General features: G+C 39.4%; 1 protein-coding gene and 1 pseudogene across 4 annotated transcripts in view; both read left to right on the top strand.

The window, feature by feature from the left end:
• The window catches only part of FILIP1 (filamin A interacting protein 1), a 232981-nt gene that overhangs the window by 194851 nt on the left and 15924 nt on the right, over positions 1–22206 (top strand). For 2 of the 3 annotated variants that reach the window (XM_033217691.1, XM_033217690.1), the window contains exons 5-6: positions 14441–17246; positions 20699–20756. In XM_033217691.1, coding sequence (XP_033073582.1) covers positions 14441–17246; positions 20699–20756 — 2864 coding nt within the window. Of the gene's footprint in view, positions 1–14440; positions 17247–20698; positions 21514–22206 lie in introns of those variants that run through there. The other variant, XM_033217689.1, reaches the window with a different exon arrangement.
• LOC117087462 lies at positions 8930–10418 on the top strand (annotated as a pseudogene). The gene has a single exon (XR_004438818.1). The product of XR_004438818.1 is annotated as an MICOS complex subunit MIC19-like (transcript).

Here is a 22206-nt window from a genome sequence, read left to right as displayed (position 1 = left end):
AAAAAAGAGTAGTTTGAATAAGAATCCAAAAGATTACAGTTGGTTGATATGTCTTCTAAATTTTTAAAAAATCCATAGGTTTCCCTTTCTGCTCCCATTTTATCTTGCAATTTATTGATTGAAGAAACTAGTTTGTTTATCCTATATAGTTGCCCACAGTTTGGATTTTTCTGATTGCATCATCATGAAGTCATTTAGCAGTTTCTTGCTCCTATCTTTCCTTTAGTAATTAGTGGTTATAGGAGCTTAATTTGATTCAGGTTCAGGTTTTTTTTGTTAAAAGAATCTTTCATGGGTGGAGGTTTGTATACAATGTCTGGCTGTCTCTTTTTGAGAAACACTGATTAGCATTACCTACATCCATTATTTCAAAATGGTGGTATTCCAGAGTTACCTCTTTATTTATGCCAATAGTGGCATATTTTCATTTATTAATTTATAAATAATAAGGAAAAACAAAGAATTTAATATTAAGAAGAGACATGTTAATATATGTCTCTTAATGTTTATATAGGAAAAACAAACTAGTTTCTTATCTCATATATATATATATGAGGGAGGTCTGGAGAGTGTTTTGAAAGGCTCTGTGCATTGACCTTTTTATTTTATATTATTATATATTATTATATATAATATTTTATATATATACACATATATGTGTATCTACATCTGTATATATATTCACACAAAAAAAGCCCTTACTGATCCTGCCCTACCTGTTTCCTGTGTTCACTTTCCTGTTTCTCCTTCCTTTTACAAGCAGAGTGACATGTTCTGATTTACCCTGTTTTAGGATCATTCCAGCTTCTGGGAAGAGAACAGACTGTGGGTGGACAAGAGTGGAAGCTGGGAGTCAGATTAGGTGGCTCTTGCAATCATCCAGATAAGAGATGATGGTGGCTTGCACCAGGGGGATAGCAATGGAGGAAGTGAGAAGTAATTGGATTCAGGATATATTTTGAAAGTAGAATTGACAAGATTTGCTGAAGAATTGAATGTAGGGATGTGACTCAAGACGAGTCTAAATTTCAGTCCTAAGCATCTGGAAGAAGTGGTTGTAGGTGATTGATTTGAGGAAGATGTGGTTGGAACAGATTCATGGGGAAGATTGGGAGCTCAGAAGTGATAAAGAATGAACAGCTCAGTGGGCTCAGAGCTAATTGAATGACAATGTCCACGCCACTGAATGGATTGATGTCAGCAGGAGGGAGACCTGGAGAGTGCTTTGAAAGGTTCTGTGCATTGACCTGCCTATTTAATTAATAATTGGGGTCATCTCGCCATTGACACAACGCTAGGTATAAGCTGATATTCTGGGTGACAAAATAGAATCCAAGGGGCATCTTGACAATTCTAAGATAAACTGAATCAAGCAAGATGAAGTTAACCTAAACAGAGTTGCAAACCTGAGCTGTCCAGGCAATATCCATTTGAGCAATAGCATTGTTATTAAAGCACAGTGTTTGTGCAAACAGATCTGATTCAAAATCCCAACCTGCCTCTTCTTAGTCATGTTCTCTTGATTAAGTTAAACAATAATTTACTTTATTTATAAAATGGTACAGTATTGCCTTGCTCAAAGGGAATGAAGATTCAATAATAAAGCTCTCACACTACCTAAGAGACTTTTCCTTTTATTTCATGTTTTCAAAATTAGGTATTAGCAAATACCTAATTGGAGTTGGGATGGGCTTTATTTAAACTTTATTTTATTTCAATAGTTTTTGGGGAACAGATGTTTTCTGGTTCAGGGATAAGTTCTTCAGGGATAGCTCTTTAGTGGTGATTTCTGAGATTTTGGTGCACCGATCACCCGAGCAGTGTACGCTGAACCCAGTGTGTAGTCTTTTATCTTTTATCCTCCTACCCTACTTCCCTGAGTCCCCAAAGTCCATTATATCGTTCTTATGCCTTTGCATCCTCATAGCTTAGATCTCACTTATAAGTGAGAACATATGATATTTGCTTTTCTATTCCTGAGTTACTTCACTTAGAATAATGGTCTCCAACTCCATCCAGGTTGCTGCGAATGCCATTATTTTGTTCCTTTTTATGGCTGAGTAGTATTTCATGGTGTGTGGGTCTATCTATCTATCTATCTATCTATCTATCTATCTGTATCTCACCTTTTCTTTATCCAGTCGTTGGTTGATGGGCATTTAGGCTGGTTTCATATTTTTGCAGTTGCGAGTTACACTGCTAAAATATGCATGTGCAAGTGTCTTTTTCTTATAGTGACTTCTTTTACTCTGGGTAGATACCCAGTAGTGGAATTGCTGGATCAAATGGTGGTTCTACTTTTAGTTCTTTAAGGAATCTTCATAATGTTTTCCATAGTGGTTGTAACTAGTTTACATTCCCACCAGCAGTGTAAAAAAGTGTTTACACATGATGTGATCCCTTTTCACCACATCCATGCCAACATCTATTTTTTTTTTATTTTTTAATTATGGTTATTCTTGCAGGAGCAAGATGGTATCTCATTGTGGTTTTGATTTTGCATTTTCCTGATAATTATGTTGAGCATTTTTTCCAAATGTTTGTTGGCTGTTTGTATATCTTCTTTTGAGAATTGTCTATTCATGTCCTTTGCCCATTTTTTTGATGGGTTTATTTATTTATTTATTTATTTATTTGCTGATTTAAGTTCCTTTTAAATTCTGGATATTAGTCCTTTGTCAGATGCATAGTTTGCAAATATTTTCTCCCACTCTGTGGGCTGTCTGTTTACTCTGCTATTTGTTTTGTTTTGTTCTGTTTTGTTTTTTGAGAGTGCAGTGGCGCAATCTCAGTTCACTGCACCCTCCGCCTCCCGGGTTCAAGCAATTCTCCTGTCTCAGCTTCCAAAGTAGCTGGGGCTACAGGTGTGCACCACCAAACGCAGATAATTTTTATATTTTTAGTAGAGATAGGGCTTTACCATGTTGCCCAGGCTGGTCTCGAACTCCTGACCTCAGATGATCCATCTGCCTTGGCCTCGGCCTCAGCCTCCCAAAGTACTGGGATTACAGGTGTGTGCCACCGTGCCCAGTCTGATTATTTCTTTTGCTGTACAGAATCTTTTTAGTTTAGTTAGGTTCCATCTATTTATCTTTGTTTTTATTGCATTTGCTGTTGGGTTCTTGATTATAAACTCTTTGCCTAAGCCAATGTCTAGAAGAGTTTTTCCAATGTTTCTTCTAGAGGTTTTATGGTTTCAGGTCTTACATTTAAGTCGTTGATCCATCTTAAGTTGACTTTTGTATAAGGTGAGATGAGGATCCAGTTTCATTCTTCGACATGTGGCTTGCCAGTTATCCCAGCACCGTTTGTTGAATAGGGTATCCTTTCCCCACTTTATGTTTTTGTTTGCCTTGTCGAAGATCAGTTGACTGTAAGTACTTGGCTTTATTTCCAGGTTCTCTATTCTGTTCCATTGGTCTATGTGCTTATTTTTATACCAGTACCATGCTGTTTTGGTGTATATGGTCTTCTAGCATAGTTTGAAATCAGGTAATTGATGCCTCCAGATTTGTTCTTTTTGCTTAGTCTTGCTTTGGCTATGTGGGCTCTTTTTTGGTTCCATATAAATTTTACGATTGTTTTTTCTAGTTCTGTGAAGAATGATGATGGTATTTTGATGGGAATTGCTTTGAATCTGTAGGTTGCCTTTGGCAGTATGGTCATTTTCACAATATTGATTCTACCCATCCCTGAGCATGGAGTGTGCTTCCATTTGTTTGTACCATCTGTGATTTCTTTCAGCAGTGTTTTGTAGTTTTCCTTGTAGAGATCTTTTACCTCCTTGGTTAGGTGTATTTCTTTTTGTTGTTGTTGTTAGGTATATTTCTAAGTGCTTTATTATTATTATTATTTTTGCAGTTGTTATAAAAGGGATTGAGTTCTGATTTGATTCTCAGTTTGGTCATTGTTGGTGTATAGCAGTGCTACTGATTTGTGTATAGTGATTTTATATCCTGAGACTTTACTGAATTCATTAATCAGATCTAGAAGCTTTTTGGACGAGTCTTTACAATTTTCTAGGTATAGAATCATATCATTGGCAAACATTGACAGTTTGACTTCCTGTATTAGTCCATTTTCACACTGCTACGAAGACACTACTTAAGACTGAGTGATTTATAAATAAAAGAGGTTTAATTTACTCACAGTTCTGCAGGCTTGGGGAGGCCTCAGAAAACTTATAATCATGGTAAAAAGCAAAGGAGAGTACCGTCTTCACAAGGCAGCAGGAAAGAGTGCAGAGGAAACTGCCACTTTTAAAGCCATCAGATCTCATGAAAACTCCCTCACTATTTTGAGAACAGCATAGTGGGAACCACCCCTATCCAATCACCTATCAACAGGTCCCTCTCTTGACACATGGGGATTCTCATTTGAGATGAGATTTGGGTGGGGACACAGAGCCAAACTATGTCACTTCCTCTTTCCGGTTTGCATGCCCCTTATTTCTTTTTCTTGACTGATTGCTCTGGCAGGGTGGGCTTTTAAGAGCCTCTTGAAATAATATTAGGACTAGAGATTGTCTGAAGTAATGTCTGAAACATTACTTCCCCAGAAAAAGTTTTCTTGTCAGCCCTTCTAACACCACCTGAAATGTCAGCTCTCTTCTCTTTATCTTCCCCACCTGTGCTTCCACCTCTTTCTGCCTTATGATTAATAACCAATTTTATGTTTTCTATTGTATTTTAAGTCACTTGCTAGTAATATTTGTTTACAATCTTTCTCCCTTTATCTGATGCCTCAGAACCCTTTTAAATTTTTTTTCTGTTTTTTGAGACATAATTTATATCCAGTAAAATTCACCAATTTTAATTATACAATTTGATGAATCTTGACAAATGTACCATCAACAATCATAGAACATTTGGGAATATAAAGTTGAGCTATTAAATTCTAAATTCACATTTGAAGCTCAGAATGGAACTACTATGCCATTCATTTACCTGGGTTTTTATTCCAATTGCCATTATTTAATTAAATGTAAAAAACAATCACAAATTGGGAGGCCGAGACAGGGATCACGAGGTCAGGAGATTGAGACCATCCTGGCTAACATGGTGAAACCCCATCTCTACTAAAAATACAAAAAAAATAGCCGGGCGTAGTGGCGGACGCCTGTAATGCAGCTGCTCGGGAGGCTGAGGCAGGAGAATGGCGTGAACCTGGGAGGCGGAGCTTGCAGTGAGCTGAGATCCGGCCACTGCACTCTAGCCTGGGCAACAGAGCGAAACTCCGTCTCAAAAAAAAAACAAACACACACACACACACACACAATCACATTAATAAATGCTTTTCTAAATGGCAAAAAAAAAAAAAAAAAAAAAAAAAAAAAAAAAAAAAAAAAACACCTGGGCCCACACTTTTAAAGTCTTCTAGTTGAAAATAATTAAATTTCTGAACATGCTGATAAGTGATCAATTTGCCAGTTAAAAAGTGTAATTTTGGCTGGCCATAGTGCCTTATGTCTGTAATCCCAGCACTTTTGGAGGCCGAGGTGGGTGGATCATCTGAGGTCAGGAGTTTTACACCATCCTGGCCGAGATGGTAAAACCCTGTCTCTACTGAAAATACAAAAATTAGCCAGGCGTGGTAGCATATGCCTGTAGTCCCAGCTACTCAGGAGGCTGAGGTGAGAGAATCACTTTAACTTGGGAGGCTGAGGTTACAGTGAGCCAAGATGGCACCACTGCACTTTAGCCTAAGTGACAGAGTGAGACTCTGTCTCAAAAAAAAGTATAATTTTATCCGTTATGAAATAAGAAATTAAGAATATGTTTACGAGTAGTTAGTAAGAAAGGCAATAAAAATTTAAAATCTCTATTAATTCATTTAGTTGTCTTTCTTTGTTCTCTAAAGAGGACTAAATGCTTGCAGAAAATTTAAAATTTGCCAAGAACAAGTTTGATTTTAGGATACTTAGGATACTTAGGGTACCTGTGACTGCTGATGGGAATCAGGGTACTAATTTATTGTTTTAGTCTTAGTCTTCTGGTTTGTTTCCTTTTCATGCTAATATGTTTAGAATCAAGGCACAGTTGAAGAATGGGAAGGTGAGTAGAGAAGAGAATGGAGAGGAGGTGGTAAGACTAGTTGGCACAAGCAACACTTAAATCTCTTATTCTGCTTCTTAAATAGCATAATTACATGGAAATGGTGTCCAGTAATGTAGAGCAACTTAGTTGTTTGAAGTGCAAAATGAAATTATAACTATTAGGAAATTGTTGAAAAAAAAGAGATGTAATATGCCATAGGCATTATGTTTTGTGAATAGATACATGCTATATTTCTGAATGCTGAATGCTTGTTTAATGTAAAATGAGGATTTCTAAATAGGAGGGAAGAGAAAAAAACATCTGCAAGTAGAATGCTGAATTGACTGGGGAGGTGGATAAAGTGAAACACAAGCCTGTTCCTGCCTTCCCAAAACCCTCTTCCTTGGGTCCTCCTGTGTTGCTCCATGGCTCCCTCTTCCTCTGTATCTCCTTCTCCTCTTCCCTCTCTGCACAGGCCTTCCATAGGTCCTCCTTATTCTTTTTATCTCTCATTTTTGGACATTTCCCAAAGTTTTTTCTCCATCCTGTCTTTTTTCTCTCTTTAGATATGTTCTACTTTGGAGATCACATTCATTTCTGTGTCTAAGGAAATATCACCTCCATTATGGAAATAAAAATCTAACAATTACCAAGCTTTTTAGCACTGTGAAAATTTCTATGTAGGATGGGATGGCTGACAAAATGGCCCCATGTTTCCCTCTGATTTTCTTTCCTCCTAGGAGTTCCCTCACCGTAATTACCACTGTTCTTCCCAATAGACCCAAGGGTGTACTGCTCCAACATTAGATTTTTGATCCAACTGTGTATGAAAATCCCTTTCCTTTAAAAAAAAAAAAGAACTATAACAGACTGGGCACAATGACTCACATTTGTAATCCCAATACTTTCGGAGGCCAAGATGGGAGGATTGCTTGAGGTCAGGAGTTTGAGACCAGCCTGAACAACATAGTAAGATCCCACCTTGAAGAAGAAGAAGAGGAGAAGAAGAAGGAGGAAGTAGAAGAGGAAGAGGAGGAGAAGGAGGAGGAGGAAGAAGAAGAACTAAGACAAACCAGTGACACAAAAACCTATGAGAGAAAAAAAGCCTTAATTCAGCCTGTTCTAATAGTCCCATAGCTGTTTTATAGGTTAAATAGAGGTTGTTCAGCCTCCACTCCTACATACAGGTAGACAGATTGTAAGGGATATCTTGCTCAGTCCATATAGAGAAAGCTCCCTCCCTCATTTGAAGTTTATCAGTTGAGAGACACATTTCTTTTCTAATAGGCTGACAACGAAAATGGACAGATTCTTCAAGGGAGGCCATTGCTCATTAGACAGAGACACTCATCTAATAGCCATTATTAATATAAAATTGCTGGCCTAATAACAACTGTGATATCTGTTTAACAAAAATGTATAGTCACTCAGCATTGTGAAGAACTTTAGTTAATACATCTCTATATAGGTAATTTCCAGATACATATTTCTTTTCTTTATTTTCTTTTTTTTGAGATAGGGTCTTGTTCTTTTGCCCCAGATGGAGTGCAGTGACATGATCTCAGCTCACTGCAACATCTGCCTCCCTGGCTCAAGTGATCCTCCTATCTCAACCTCCTGAGTAGCTGGAATTACAGGCACACGCCACTCACACCCAGCTAATTTTTTTTTTTTTTTTTGTAGAGATGAGGTTTTGCCATGTTGCCCAGGCTGATCTCTTAACTCCTGGACTCAAGCAATCTGCTCGTCTCAGCCTCCCAAAGTGCTGGGATTACAGGCTTGAGCCACCGCTCCAAGCCTACAGATTTATATTTCTAATTCAAGTTTATATCTTCATTCTTTCTCTTGTTTATAGATACAGCCAATATTTCTTGAGCACATCCTATGTGTCAGGCATTACACTAGGGGGCAAACAAGACAAACATGACAGCCACCCTCATGGAATTTGCATTAACAGAGGTAGGCAGACATTAAAAAAATTGTAAGTTGGGACAGACTTTGCAGTAATTGAGCTCCATAGAGACAGCACCTGGGCAAGTGAGAGCCAGATGAGCACTGGGCGACTCTGCCTTGCTGAAGAAAAATAACTAAACATGGGCAAAGGAGATCCTAAGAAGCTGAGAGGCAAAATGTCATGATATGCATTTTTTGTGCAAACTTGTCTGGAGGAGCATAAGAAGAAACACCCAGATGCTTCAGTCAACTTCTCAATTTTTTTTTTTTTGGAGATGGAGCCTGGCTCTATTGCCCAGGCTGGAGTGCAGTGGCGTGATCTCGGCTCACTGCAAGCTCTGCCGCCCGGTTTCACGCCATTCTCGTGCCCCAGCCTCCCAAGTAGCTGGGACTACAGGCGCCCACCACCACGCCCGGCTAATTTTTTGTGTTTTTAGTAGAGACAGGGTTTCACCATGTTAGCCAGGATGGTCTCCATCTCCTGTCCTTGTGACCCGCCCGCCTTGGCCTCCCAAAGTGCTGGGATTACAGGCGTGAGCCACCGCGCCCGGCCTCAGAGTTTTCTAAGAAGTGCCCAGAGAGGTAGAAGATCATGCCTGCTAAAGATAAAGGAAAATGTGAAGATATGGCGAAGGCGGACAAGGCCCGTTATGAAAGAGAAATGAAAACCTATATCCCTCCTAAAGGGGAGACAAAAAAGAAGTTCAAGGACTCCAATGCACCCAAGAGCTCTCCTTCGGCCTTTTTCCTGTTCTGCTTTGAGTATCCCCCGAAAATCAAAGGAGAACATCCTGGCCTGCCCATTGGTGATGTTGGAAGAAACTGGGAGAGATGTGGAATAACACTGCTGCAGATGACAAGCAGCCTTATGAAAAGAAGTCTGCGGTTCTGGGGTCATGGCCTTGCTCCCGCTGTGCGGGAAAAGAATCCAGGCCCTTCCACGCACGTGTGGGTGCGGGGGCCCCGAAATGCTCCTGGTTCCGCCCTAGGTCTCCGCTGGAGCAGGAACCGGAGCCATGGGTGGGACCACCAGCACCCGCTGGGTCACCTTCGAGGGGGACGAGAATGAGAACATCACCGTGGGGAAGGGCATCCGGCTTTCGGAAAATGTGATTGATCGAATGAAGGAATCCTCTCCATTCTGGTTCGAAGTCTCAGTGGTATTCTGGTGCTTATGGTGCCTCAGTTTCTGATGAAGAATTGAAAAGGAGAGGAGCGGGCATTGGAGCAAGCCGAGAAAGAATCTGAAGATCAGAAACGACTAAAGCAAGCCAAAGAGCTGGACCGAGAGAGGGCTGCTGCCAATGAGCAGTCAACCAGAGCCATCCCTCGGGAGAGGATATCAAACGAGGAGGAAGGCGCTAAGGCAAAGCACCTGGCTAGGCAGCTGGAAGAGAAAGACCGAGTGCTAAAGAAGCAGGACGCATTCTACAAAGAACAGCTGGCTAGACTGGAGGAGAGGAGCTCAGAGTTCTACAAAGTCACCACTGAACAATATCAGAAAGCTGCTGAAGAGGTAGAATCAAAGTTCAAGCGGTATGAGTCTCATCCAGTCTGTGCTGATCTGCAGGCCAAAATTCTTCAGCGTTACTGTGAGAACACCCACCAGGCCCTCAAATGCTCCTCTCTGGCCACCCAGTATATGCACTGTGTCAATCATGCCAAACAGAGCATGCTTGAGAAGGGAGGATAAAAACTTTCAGAACGAGCAAAACACCATCAATGTTAATTCCAGAGATGGAACATTTTTTTTTTCCTAGTAAGAAAATAACCCATTTGAAGAGAAGACCACTAATGAGAAGACCACTAAAGAGAGACACCAAGAATGGATTCAGCAGAGTCATTTCACATTTTGAACAGCAGCAATTTGAAGGGCCAAAGCCTTGATCAGGGATCAGTTATTAAAGGACACACTTCAGTATTAGTAAACCCTCTCATGATGATTAAAAGAGAAGGGCAGCCCTCTCCACCGTTTGGTACTTTCTATTCACCTTCCACTGACCATAAAATGTTTCTCTTCAGAGCAAGCCCCATCATTTGGTGAACCTCCACCCTAACAAAGTTGGATGGGGTGGGGGGCTAAATTAATTGGAGTGGGGTGAGGAGAGAGCCAGAAAACACAGATCTGGGGCAGCAGTGCTGGGTGGAATTGTCTAGGCTATGGCATGCTAGCTTTCTCTCTCTTTCTTTTCTCCTTTGATTATGTAAGAGCTGTTTCATTTTAACTTCTTATGGTGATTACACAGGCAAGAAGACAAAAAGGAGAGAAAATGTACCTCTTCTACTGGAATAATGTTTATGATTACAAGTGAGATACTGTATTTTTATCAATATGAAGGCAACCTTGGCTGATATAACCTCTATACTGAATACTTACATCTTTACTTCACTCACTATCAATAATAAATATATTTTCTGACAAAAAAGAAAAGAAAAGAAGGCTGCGAAGCTGAAGGAAAAATACGAAAAGGATATTGCTGCATATCGAGCTAAAGGAAAGCCTGATGCAGCAAAAAAGGAGTTGTCAAGGCTGAAGACAGCAAGAAAAAGAAGGAAGAGGAGGAAGATGAAGAGGATGAAGAGGAGAAAGAAGGTGAAGAAGATGATGAGGAAGAAGAAGATGATGATGAATAAGTTGGCTCTAGCACGGTTTTTTTTTCTTGTCTATAAAGCATTTAATTCCCCTGTACACAACTCACTCCTTTTAAAGAAAAAAATTGAAATGTAAAGCGTGTAAGATTTGTTTTTAAACTGTACAGTGTCTTTTTTTTTGTATAGTTAACACACTACAGAGTGTGTCTTTAGATAGTCCTGTCCTGGTAGTATTTTCAATAGCCACTAACCTTGCCTGGGACAGTATGGAGGTTGTAAATTGGCATGGATTTAAAGCAGATTCTTGTTGGTGCACAGCACAAATTAATTATATATGGGGATGGTAGTTTTTTCTTCTTTAGTTGTCTCTGATGCAGCTTATAAGAAATAATTGTTCTGTTAATGGAATACCACTCTGTAATTGCAAAGAAAAAAGTTGCAGGTGTTTTGTTGACATTCTGAATGCTCCTAAGGAAATACAAGAAAAAATATGTAAGTTGATTAAGTGTCATAAAAGAAAACTGGGCCAGGCATGATGGCTCCCACCTGTAATCCCAGCATTTTGGGAGACTGAGGCAGGAGGATCACTTGACCCCAGCAGTTCAAGACCAGCCTAGGTGACATAGGGGCAACTCTGTCTCTACAAAAAATAAAAGTTTTAGCCAGGCATAGTGCTATGTGCCTGTAGTCCCAGCCACCAGCCATTTGGGAGGCTGAGGTCGAAGGATAGTTCGAGCACAAAAGGTTGAGGCTGCAGTGAACTATAATCATGCCACAGCACTTCAACTTGGGTGACAGAACAAGACCTTGCCTCTAAGAAAAAAAAAAGACTGTAGGATATTGATATTACAGGAGTCTATAAGAAATTCTGACTTAATTGGGTTTGAAGAAGTGACATTGAAGTGAAAGTTGGAGGATGAAAAACTAGCCAGGAACATTCAGGTGAGTGTGACAGAATGCAAAAAAGGAGCAGGGAGGAAATACCAAGCAGAGGACACAGCATTTGCAAGGAATGTTAGATAACAGGAGAGACTGACTGGAGATGAACTTATCAAGGAGGTCAGATATTGAGTCCCATCATTCCCATCCCCAACGTCTTGCCTGTAAGAAGTTTGATTGCAGGTCTATTTGCACAGAAGGCTGTTGGCAGGCCTTCCAAAATGAGCTGAGCAACTTTACCTTGATCCTGGATCTGACCCTCAGCTGTACCAACTGGGAAACTGGGTTTTGGGAGCATACAAAATGTAATACCAGAATGAGCCTGGTATTGCTGTTAGAGCCACTTTAACTATAAGATGGGCATGGTTTAAGATGTGGTGAAAGAGAATAGGAGGGAGAGTAAGCTAATGGGGTTAGAAAAACAGAAATAATCATAGCTAGGAGAACGTGAAAAATGTGGTTTCCTGGCAGCCAAATTCCTGCCGAGATCACACTCTAGCTCATGGAATTTCCCACTGATCGGAATGCCTTCTGCTCTTCTCTGGCTGAAACATTAGTGCCCCAAGTTTACTATCAAAGACAGGATAATGACAAAAATGTTTATTGATTAAACACAGAAAGCACTGACAGTCTTTCCAGATGAAGCCAATAGCATATACTATAATTCTTATCTTTTTATGCTTTATTACATTCATGTATTGAGTCTATGTATCTGTCACTTTACTTCTACTATTTCAATTAATCTTCAGAACAATTCTATCTGGTTGGTATTAGTGTTCCATTATTGGAACGCTAAGCTTGTGGGAGTTTTTTATATCCTGCTGCTCAAGGTCATTGCCGAAGTCTGATTTTTCACACAAAAAAATTTGCAACCTCCGGCATAAATGGGTTACTCTCCCTCCCTCTTTCCTCCATTGGTGAAAAAATTGAGAATCAGAGAGTTTCAGTTATTGGTCAGAGATTACACAGTTAGAAAGTGAGAGTCAGAATTCAGATTTGGTTATGTCTGACTCCAAAACCTATGTTGTAGTCATTCCAACCCACTGCCTCTAACAGTATAGAGGCATAGTATTCCTAAAAATATATTTTTAGAAGTTTTCACATGTTAAGCTTAGAATTGGAAGCAGTGATGTTTTCAATAAATTAATCTCTAACAGTCTGGTTAAGGGCAAGGAATTTGAAAATGGCATTTTGTGTTGAAAATATCCTGAAAAGTTTTCCCTAATCTATGGTTCTATGACATTATTTCAGTTGTTTCAATTTTTACTAAAAGAGAGAACATGGCCAATAAAAATGCTCTTTCCTACATGTAAGGACCACATTTAGTGATGCTGTTACAGTATCACTTGTGCAAATCAGTAGGACTTGAAGATCATATTTTCCTCCTATTTTAGGGATAAAGTCATAATGATTTTTGGAGGCTATGCATTAGTTTAGAGATGCTAAGACACAATCATACTTTATAAAAGTAAATTCTATGAAAAAATCTTAATGACATGATCAGAGCCATTTCTGTAATACTTATCTCACACTGTATTTAATTATTCATAGCTTTTGTTGTGCTTTACTAATGTATGTTTAAATATTTCTTATACACCAGCTTTCAGTCAGTGACAAGTAAAAAAAAACCACACAAATATTTCTTGCACAATGCAATGTAAGACTATTAAATTCTATTTACTTTGCTAACAGCTAATCTAGTCATAAATATGAAATTAATCAGTCAGAATAGTAAAGGAGCAAAATACACTGAAAAAATAAAATCTATTATACTTAAATAAGTACATGTCATTGGTTGTTTATAACTTACCTCCTTTATAAACCTATTAATTACTAAAATGCATTCTTACAATAACATGGCAAATATGATTATAATTTTAATTGTTTTTATGGGTAAATAAAAAAACTAATATAATTAGTACAAGTTAACTGACCAACCCAAGAATGGTAAATAGTTACTTCAGCATGTTTATATTCCTACTTTTTACAGATATGCATAAACACCGTAGAGAACATGTATTTCACACATGTGAAACATAATAATTCCTGCGGCTGCCACATTTTCATATTGATAGTAACACAGATTTCCTTCCTACCTAGTTCTTGAATTTAAAAAAATGTTTAAATAAAAAACTCCTGTGCCAGTTCTGGTGTGAACTAAAATCAATTTTTGTAAATCAGCTTTTGTATCAGAAAGCCAGTCCTACTTTGTCCCTTCCAGGAGACAGTTACATAGTTTATGTCAAGGGTTTAAAATAAGAAAACCCAAAGCTGCTTCTTTTCTGAACCTTTACTATCATTTAAAGTAAATTTATCTCCTGAAATCATATGATGCAGAGGTGAGAGCAGGAATTTTGGAGGCTTCCTGGCCAAGTTTGAAATCCAGCCCTACCACTTACTGACTCTGGGATCTGTGACAGGTTACATAATTCCCCTGTATCTCATGTTTTTTCATAGTGCTGATAGTAGCAATACATATCTCATAGAGTTACTCTGAGAATAAAGTAAATACTAACACCAAGGATACAGAAGACATAGTCATTATTATTGCACAACCTAAGTTTTACTTAATGGCCACTATATTAAAGTATAGTACACAGGCAGAAAGATACTCAGAAGTGTTCAGCTTACTGAAATTTCATAAGATAAGCTAAACAATCCTGTATAGCAAGCATGCAAATTACAAAAGAGAAACTAGTCACACTCAAAGCCCTCCTCATGCCCCCTTCTAGCCACTACTCCTAAGGGTAACTAATATTTTGACTTCACATTAGTTTCATTAATGGCTATTTTTTAAACCTTGATATTATAACAATTGAGAAGGGATTTATTGTAGTAGCATTTTGTTTTTTATTTAATATCAATGCTTATATCTGTTTGCTGATTACTCTTTTAACATATAGGCATATTTTATTTTCTAGGTTAAAAAAGCTCCTTGAACAAGAAAAGGCTTATCAAGCCCGCAAAGAAAAGGAAAATACTAAGCGGCTCAATAAACTAAGAGATGAACTTGTCAAACTCAAGTCCTTTGCACTCATGCTGGTGGATGAAAGACAAATGCACATTGAACAACTTGGCCTGCAAAGCCAGAAAGTACAGGATCTTACTCAGAAGCTGAGGGAAGAAGAAGAAAAGCTCAAAGCCATTACTTCCAAATCCAAAGAAGACAGACAGAAATTGCTCAAGTTAGAAGTAGACTTTGAACACAAAGCTTCGAGGTTTTCTCAAGAGCATGAAGAGATGAATGCTAAATTGGCTAATCAAGAGTCTCACAATAGGCAACTTAGACTCAAGCTGGTTGGCTTAACCCAAAGAATCGAGGAGCTAGAAGAGACCAACAAAAATCTGCAGAAGGCAGAGGAAGAACTTCAGGAATTAAGAGATAAAATTGCCAAAGGAGAATGTGGAAATTCTAGCCTCATGGCAGAAGTGGAAAATCTTCGAAAGCGTGTACTTGAAATGGAAGGTAAAGATGAGGAGATCACTAAAACTGAATCCCAGTGTAGGGAACTGAGGAAGAAGTTGCAAGAGGAAGAACACCATAGTAAGGAGCTCAAACTTGAAGTTGAGAAGCTACAGAAGAGAATGTCTGAACTGGAGAAATTGGAAGAGGCATTCAGCAAGAGTAAATCTGAGTGCACCCAGCTACATTTAAATCTGGAGAAAGAAAAGAACTTAACCAAAGACCTGCTAAATGAATTGGAGGTGGTCAAGAGTCGAGTTAAAGAATTGGAATGTTCTGAAAGTAGATTGGAAAAGGCTGAATTAAGCCTAAAAGATGATCTTACGAAGTTGAAGTCATTTACCGTGATGCTGGTTGATGAAAGGAAAAATATGATGGAAAAAATAAAGCAAGAAGAGAGAAAAGTGGATGGACTCAATAAAAATTTTAAGGTGGAACAAGGAAAAGTTATGGATGTAACTGAAAAACTAATTGAAGAAAGTAAGAAGCTCTTAAAACTAAAATCTGAAATGGAGGAAAAAGTATACAACTTGACAAGAGAAAGAGATGAGTTGATAGGCAAATTGAAAAGTGAAGAAGAAAAATCCTCTGAATTAAGCTGCAGTGTTGACTTACTAAAGAAGAGACTTGATGGTATAGAGGAAGTGGAAAGAGAAATAACAAGAGGAAGGTCACGAAAAGGGTCTGAGCTCACCTGCCCGGATGATAATAAGATTAAGGAACTAACACTTGAAATTGAGAGACTGAAGAAACGTCTCCAACAATTGGAAGTGGTCGAAGGGGATTTGATGAAGACAGAAGATGAGTATGATCAGTTGGAACAGAAATTTAGAACTGAGCAGGATAAGGCGAACTTCCTCTCTCAACAACTGGAGGAGATCAAGCACCAAATTGCCAAGAATAAAGCAATAGAGAAGGGTGAGGTTGTGAGCCAGGAAGCTGAACTGAGACACAGATTTCGGTTGGAAGAAGCTAAAAGTCGAGACTTAAAAGCTGAAGTACAAGCTCTTAAAGAGAAGATTCACGAATTAATGAACAAAGAAGATCAGCTTTCTCAGCTCCAGGTAGATTATTCTGTACTGCAACAAAGATTTATGGAAGAAGAAAATAAGAACAAAAACATGGGGCAGGAGGTCCTCAATCTGACTAAAGAGTTGGAGCTTTCCAAGCGCTACAGCAGAGCTCTTAGGCCCAGTGTGAATGGAAGAAGAATGGTGGATGTTCCTGTGACATCAACTGGAGTCCAGACTGATGCAGTCAGCAGTGAAGCAACAGAGGAAGAAACACCAGCTGTATTCATACGGAAATCCTTCCAGGAAGAAAATCATATTATGAGTAATCTTCGGCAGGTGGGATTGAAGAAACCCATGGAAAGATCCTCTGTTCTAGACAGGTATCCTCCAGCAGCAAATGAGCTCACTATGAGAAAGTCTTGGATTCCGTGGATGAGAAAGAGGGAAAATGGCCCCTCAATCACTCAGGAGAAAGGGCCCCGAACAAACTCCAGTCCAGGGCACCCAGGAGAGGTAGTCCTTTCACCAAAGCAGGGCCAGCCCCTGCATATTCGAGTGACACCAGACCATGAGAACAGTACTGCGACTTTGGAGATAACAAGCCCGACATCTGAAGAATTTTTTTCTAGTACCACCGTCATTCCTACCTTAGGGAATCAGAAACCAAGAATAACCATTATTCCATCACCAAATGTTATGCCTCAAAAACAAAAAAGTGGAGATACTACTCTTGGCCCAGAACGAGCCATGTCCCCAGTCACAATTACTACATTTTCCAGAGAGAAGACTCCAGAAAGTGGAAGAGGTGTGTTTGCAGACAGGCCCACATCCCCTATTCAGATAATGACGGTGTCTACATCAGCAGCACCAGCTGAGATTGCAGTTTCTCCCGAATCCCAGGAAATGCCCATGGGACGGACAATCCTCAAAGTCACCCCAGAAAAACAGACTGTTCCAACTCCAGTACGGAAATACAACTCCAATGCCAATATCATAACCACAGAGGACAATAAAATTCACATTCACTTAGGGTCTCAGTTTAAACGGTCCCCTGGGACTTCAGGTGAAGGAGTCAGTCCAGTTATTACTGTCCGACCAGTAAACGTGACAGCTGAAAAGGAGGTTTCCACCGGCACTGTCCTTCGCTCTCCCAGGAACCACCTCTCCTCACGGCCTGGTGCGAGCAAGGTGACGAGCACTATCACCATAACACCAGTCACAACGTCATCTGCTCGAGGAACCCAGTCAGTGGTGAGTAGAAGAGGCTCCAAAGGGCAGGCCTATGGAGGGAGGGAGATGTGAGTAGTGAGACTACCCCAACACCCGCAGTAAAACCCAGCCACATGCTTCTCATGCTGCCTGAATCCAGATGCTTTACAGAGGACTATCCACACAGAACTGAATGTAAAAAGTGACCTAACAGTTTAATAAATTAGGCCAACTTTGAGGGAAAACTTCGCCTATTCATGTAAATTATGGACAGTGCCATAAAACACTTGCAAAGGTAGCCTCTTTGAAATGGTAGCATATAGTAATCAGAAGGTTTAAAATTTGATTTTAATGTTTAAGATAGTTTTTAAAATGCAGACGGGGAAAATGGTCTATATGGAAGAAGAAATTAAAATTGTTCCTAGGTTATGTTTCTATAAATTAAAGTATTCAATATGTGGTTATGTATGGCCATAGGCATATTTTATCCCAAAATAAGATGAGAAGATTTTAATATCAAAAAGTTTTTTAAAAGTAAAAGAGAAGTGAGTTTACATGTATAAAAACTATATTTTATTTAATCAGATCTTGCAGAGAGCAGGTGCTTCATAAATATTTATTTAATAAATAGCTGGGGTTGGGTGCAGTGGCTCATGCCAGTAATCCCAGCACTTTGGGAGGCTGAGGCAGGTGGATTACCTGAGGTCAGAGTTCAAGACCGGCCTGGCCAATATGGTGAAACCCCGTCTGTACTAAAAATACAAAAATTAGCCCAGCGTGGTGGTGGATACCTGTGATCCCAGCTGAGGCAGGAGAATCGCTTGAGCCTGGGAGGTGGAGGTTGTGGTGAGCCGAGATTGCACCATTGCACTGCAGCCTGGGTGACAGAGCAAGACTCCGTCACAAACTAACAAACAAAACTAGTTGGAAGGCTAAATGAATGATTATTGAAAAGCATGTGCAAAGCACAAAAGCTGGAACTTAAAAATAAATTCTACCAGCCTGGCCAACAGAGCAAAACATCATCTCTACTAAAAATGCAAAGGAAAAAAAATTAAAAAGTAGCTGGGCGTGGTGGCGCACATCTGTGATCCCAGCTACTCTGGAGGCTGAGGCACAAGAATCACTTGAACCCAGGAGATGGAGGTTGCAGTGAGCCAGGATCATGCCACTGCACTGCAGCCTGGGTGACAGTGAGACCCTGTCTCAAAAAAGTAAATAAATAAATAAATTATAAATTATATTTTTCAAAATACTTCCAGTGATTGTCTTCATTTATTGGTGGCAAATTGGCAAATGTAATTATAGAAGAGCTTGTACTGTTTAGATGTTAACTTAAGCTAATAAACTAGAAATCATGATTTCTAGACTCTGAACAAGTTCTACAGCATAAACTGAAATCTCCTAAGAAAGACAGGAAGCTCATAATTTAAACAGAAACTGTGGCTTATTTTCCTATATTCTTAATATGATTTACTTTAATTTTCTATGCACAAACATAGACTCAAGGCAGGCTCCAAAGTGTGAATTACTAATTGCTTTGCCAGTAAAGCTTTTACTTGTTGGCTCCTCATGAGCCAAATAGGATTCAGAATTATTCACTGTCCTCAGGTGATCCAATACTGCTTTTTAGGTAATGTGGAGCATAGCTTGGTTGTGTAGGGTCTTGCTTCCTTCTGCTGCATTTTATAAAAAGATATTGGAGGTATAAATCATTGTAACTTAGAGCACATTTTCTGCCATAACATTTTCTTACCGTTTTTAAGGGTCAGATCAAGGTAGCCCTACCCTCTGTATCGACATTTTTGACTACTGATTAAACCTCACACATGAGTAGTATTTCAAAGCAACTGTCTAGGATTTCTAAGTTCTCAATGGTCCACCTATCTTAAGTATGTCAGATCTCATAAAATCAAGGACAACAAAAGGTTTGGAATACTCCTCTTAGAATTTGAACAGTGAGGGTAGTTCATTTGTACATTTATTCAGTCAACATTTGTTGAGTGTCAACTATACTTTAGGCATGGGCTAGGTGCTGGGATGCCAAGAGGACTGTAGAAGTTCTTGACTTAGTGGAATAGACAGGTTTGGAACCTACTTAGTGGTTCTATGATAGAGATATGTACACAGGAGTCAACGGAGAAGGCTTCACAGAAGTGGAGGTTTCACAGTTAAAGAGGGATTTTCAAGAAGGAAAAGGGAAGGAGTAGGTAGACAGAACAGCATGTGCAAAGGCACGACAGTGGGAAGGAGCCTGGCATGCTTGGGGAATGGTGAGCATCCCATTGTGCTGCTACCAGTTGTGCATGGGGCAAAAAATGCAAGGGCAGAAAATAGGGAAGCAAACTGGGGTTGGATATTGAAGGGAGGCATATACCTGTCTTATTATGAAATTGATATTAGGGAACCACTGAAAGGGTAATGATCATGAGAAAAGCATATTGTTTATGTTTTAGAAAGATGTGTGTGGAAAACAGTCTAAAGGATAACTTGGAGGGACAGGGATGCTGTTGCAATTCTCTATCTTAATGATGAAGCAGGCTTGAACTAAGGTAGTGAAAATGAGGACAGAGATATAGTGAAGATGATCAAAACTATTTCATGACAAATTGAGTAGAGAGTGTGGCTCTTGGGTTTATGATTTGGCTGTCTGGGAGAATAAGATGAGAAACTTTAGGGGGACTAGCTGTTTAGGAGAGAGGATAAGTAATGTTTGGGGCATGTTGTATTTGAGATGTCTGGGGAACATCAGAAATGTCCAGTGAGTAGTTGGGAATAAGGATCTGCATTTCTAGAGGGCATTGAAGCCTAGGGGTCCCAGGGTTTGAACACATGAGGTAATAACTAAGGCAATTCTCAGAGTGAATGTTAAACATTAAAAGGAGGCTGAGAATGGAACATGGTGACATATTTAGAAGGCAGGCAGAGTAGATAACAAGGAGCCAGCAAGAGATTGAAAAGGAGTCGTCAGATATGAGAGGTGAACCGATGAGACTGTCCTGAGAAATCACAGCAAGACGGTGTTAGGAGCACTTTAAAAAGGAGGATGTGGTCAGCAGTGACAATAACATGTGAAGATTTTGAGGTCTTTAGGAGGTGAAAAAAGAGTGGCTTCATCTGAAATGGAAGAAAGGAGGGAGTGTAGAGGTAATTTAGGGAGCAGTAGGAGTAAAGTTGCCTGAGTTTTTGCCCGGTGGTCTATATTTCCTCTGTGAAACTGGAGTTAAGGCCATCTTCAGTAAGGGCAGAGGAGGTGAGTTAGTGTTTCAGAAGAGAAGGAAGTTTCAAGCAAAGTTGTTTTAAGAGAAGGGAAGGGGAGATAATCAGAGTGGATTAGATACCAACTCCAAGTTTCTCACAATTATTTTATCTGGGGAAGGGTCATCTGTGGGTGTTCCTGTGTGGCAAGAGTCCCACTAATGTTCAGATTGATGGCATATCCAGAGGAAACTCACCAACATCTCCTTTGTATCTACGTATTTTCTCTCTTACAGTCAGGACAAGACGGGTCATCCCAGCGGCCTACACCCACCCGCATTCCTATGTCAAAAGGTATGAAAGCAGGAAAGCCAGTAGTGGCAGCCCCAGGAGCAGGAAATCTGACCAAATTCGAGCCTCGAGCTGAGACTCAGTCTATGAAAATAGAGCTGAAGAAATCTGCAGCCAGCAGCACCACCTCTCTCGGAGGGGGGAAGGGCTGAGGGCAGTGGCTGAGGGGGTATGTTGTGCAGATGCTACTGCTGCCGTGAAAGTGAACCTTCATCTGTTTGTGCCAGGTCTTTACATGTACTAATTTAAGTTTTAAATATTGTGTTTATAAAATAACCGACTAATAACCATGTGTCTTTCCTATTTTGTGCATTTGTTTTGATGCTGGGGAACAAAATTAGCAAAACTATTGCCTGCTGCCTAGAAGCCAGGGCGTGGTTTCTAGTTCCAGTTTTGCTTCTAGCAAGTGGACCCATCAGTAGACCCATCTGAGCCTGTTTCCTCATCAGTTAGATGTGGGGACTCAGCCACATGCTCTTCAAGGCTGGCTCCCATATTTCCTAATTGCAAGTCAAATTTAATGTACCTTGTCCCACAATAATTTTTTATTAAAAAAAATTCTATTATGAAATAAGACATACTTTAACAATTGTCATTTGCCTCTTTCACATCATGAATTTGCTTTATGTGCTGGAAAAAACATCACATAGCTATCACAGGGCCTGGACCTCTAAAATTTTGCAAAAACAAAAGGTTCTAAGATGATTTCAGGAAATAATATGAATGTGTAATAAAATGGAAATGAAATATGGAATCCTAAGAACAGAGTTTTACTTATTTGTGTGTGTCTGTGTGTACTGTAGAAGTTTTAGCCCCTCCATAAGATTCCCACAATTTCTTAGGCAATAATTTTAAAGTCATTAATGTCAGACTCGTGCTCTATTCAAGTGTACAATTGATTTAAATTGTGGAATAGTTTGAAAAGAGCTGCCAAATGACCTTTTATAGCTCAAAAGTGATTGTGATGGATAGAAACTAGCAGAAAGTAAATTCTGATACATTAATGCCAAGGGAAAAAATGACATCATACATATCTTAATTGAATTCAAATATTTTTCTCAATTAAATATAGACTTGCAAGTGTAAAACCAGTTCATGATTTGGGTGTGTATGTGTATGTGTGTGGTATGGAGAAGTGGATTATTTCTCTCAGTTTTACTCTTGTTTGAATCATTTTCTTTCATTTTTAGGCATGTTTTAATAAGCATGAAGCAGAGTGTGAATGCAAAATGCCAGGTGTATTTGTAGATTAACCATGTTAAGGTGGGCTTTGTGCTTCATAGCCACATAACCACAAATGAGTTCAAGGCTAGTAACCCACAGCTTAGCACACAAGATTTCATGTAGGCTACACCTTTGCTGACATTTTTGAGCCAACTGAGTGAACTTTACAAAAATACAATAGCAAAATGTCACAGATTTTTAGTTTTCCATTTTTGTATGTGAGTGTTCC

The sequence above is a fragment of the Trachypithecus francoisi genome, unplaced genomic scaffold, assembly GCF_009764315.1.
Source record: "Trachypithecus francoisi isolate TF-2019V2 unplaced genomic scaffold, Tfra_2.0 Lachesis_group10, whole genome shotgun sequence".
NCBI lineage: Eukaryota > Metazoa > Chordata > Mammalia > Primates > Cercopithecidae > Trachypithecus > Trachypithecus francoisi.
Note: the sequence above shows the minus strand (reverse complement) of the source record. Positions and strands in the feature narration are given on the sequence as shown.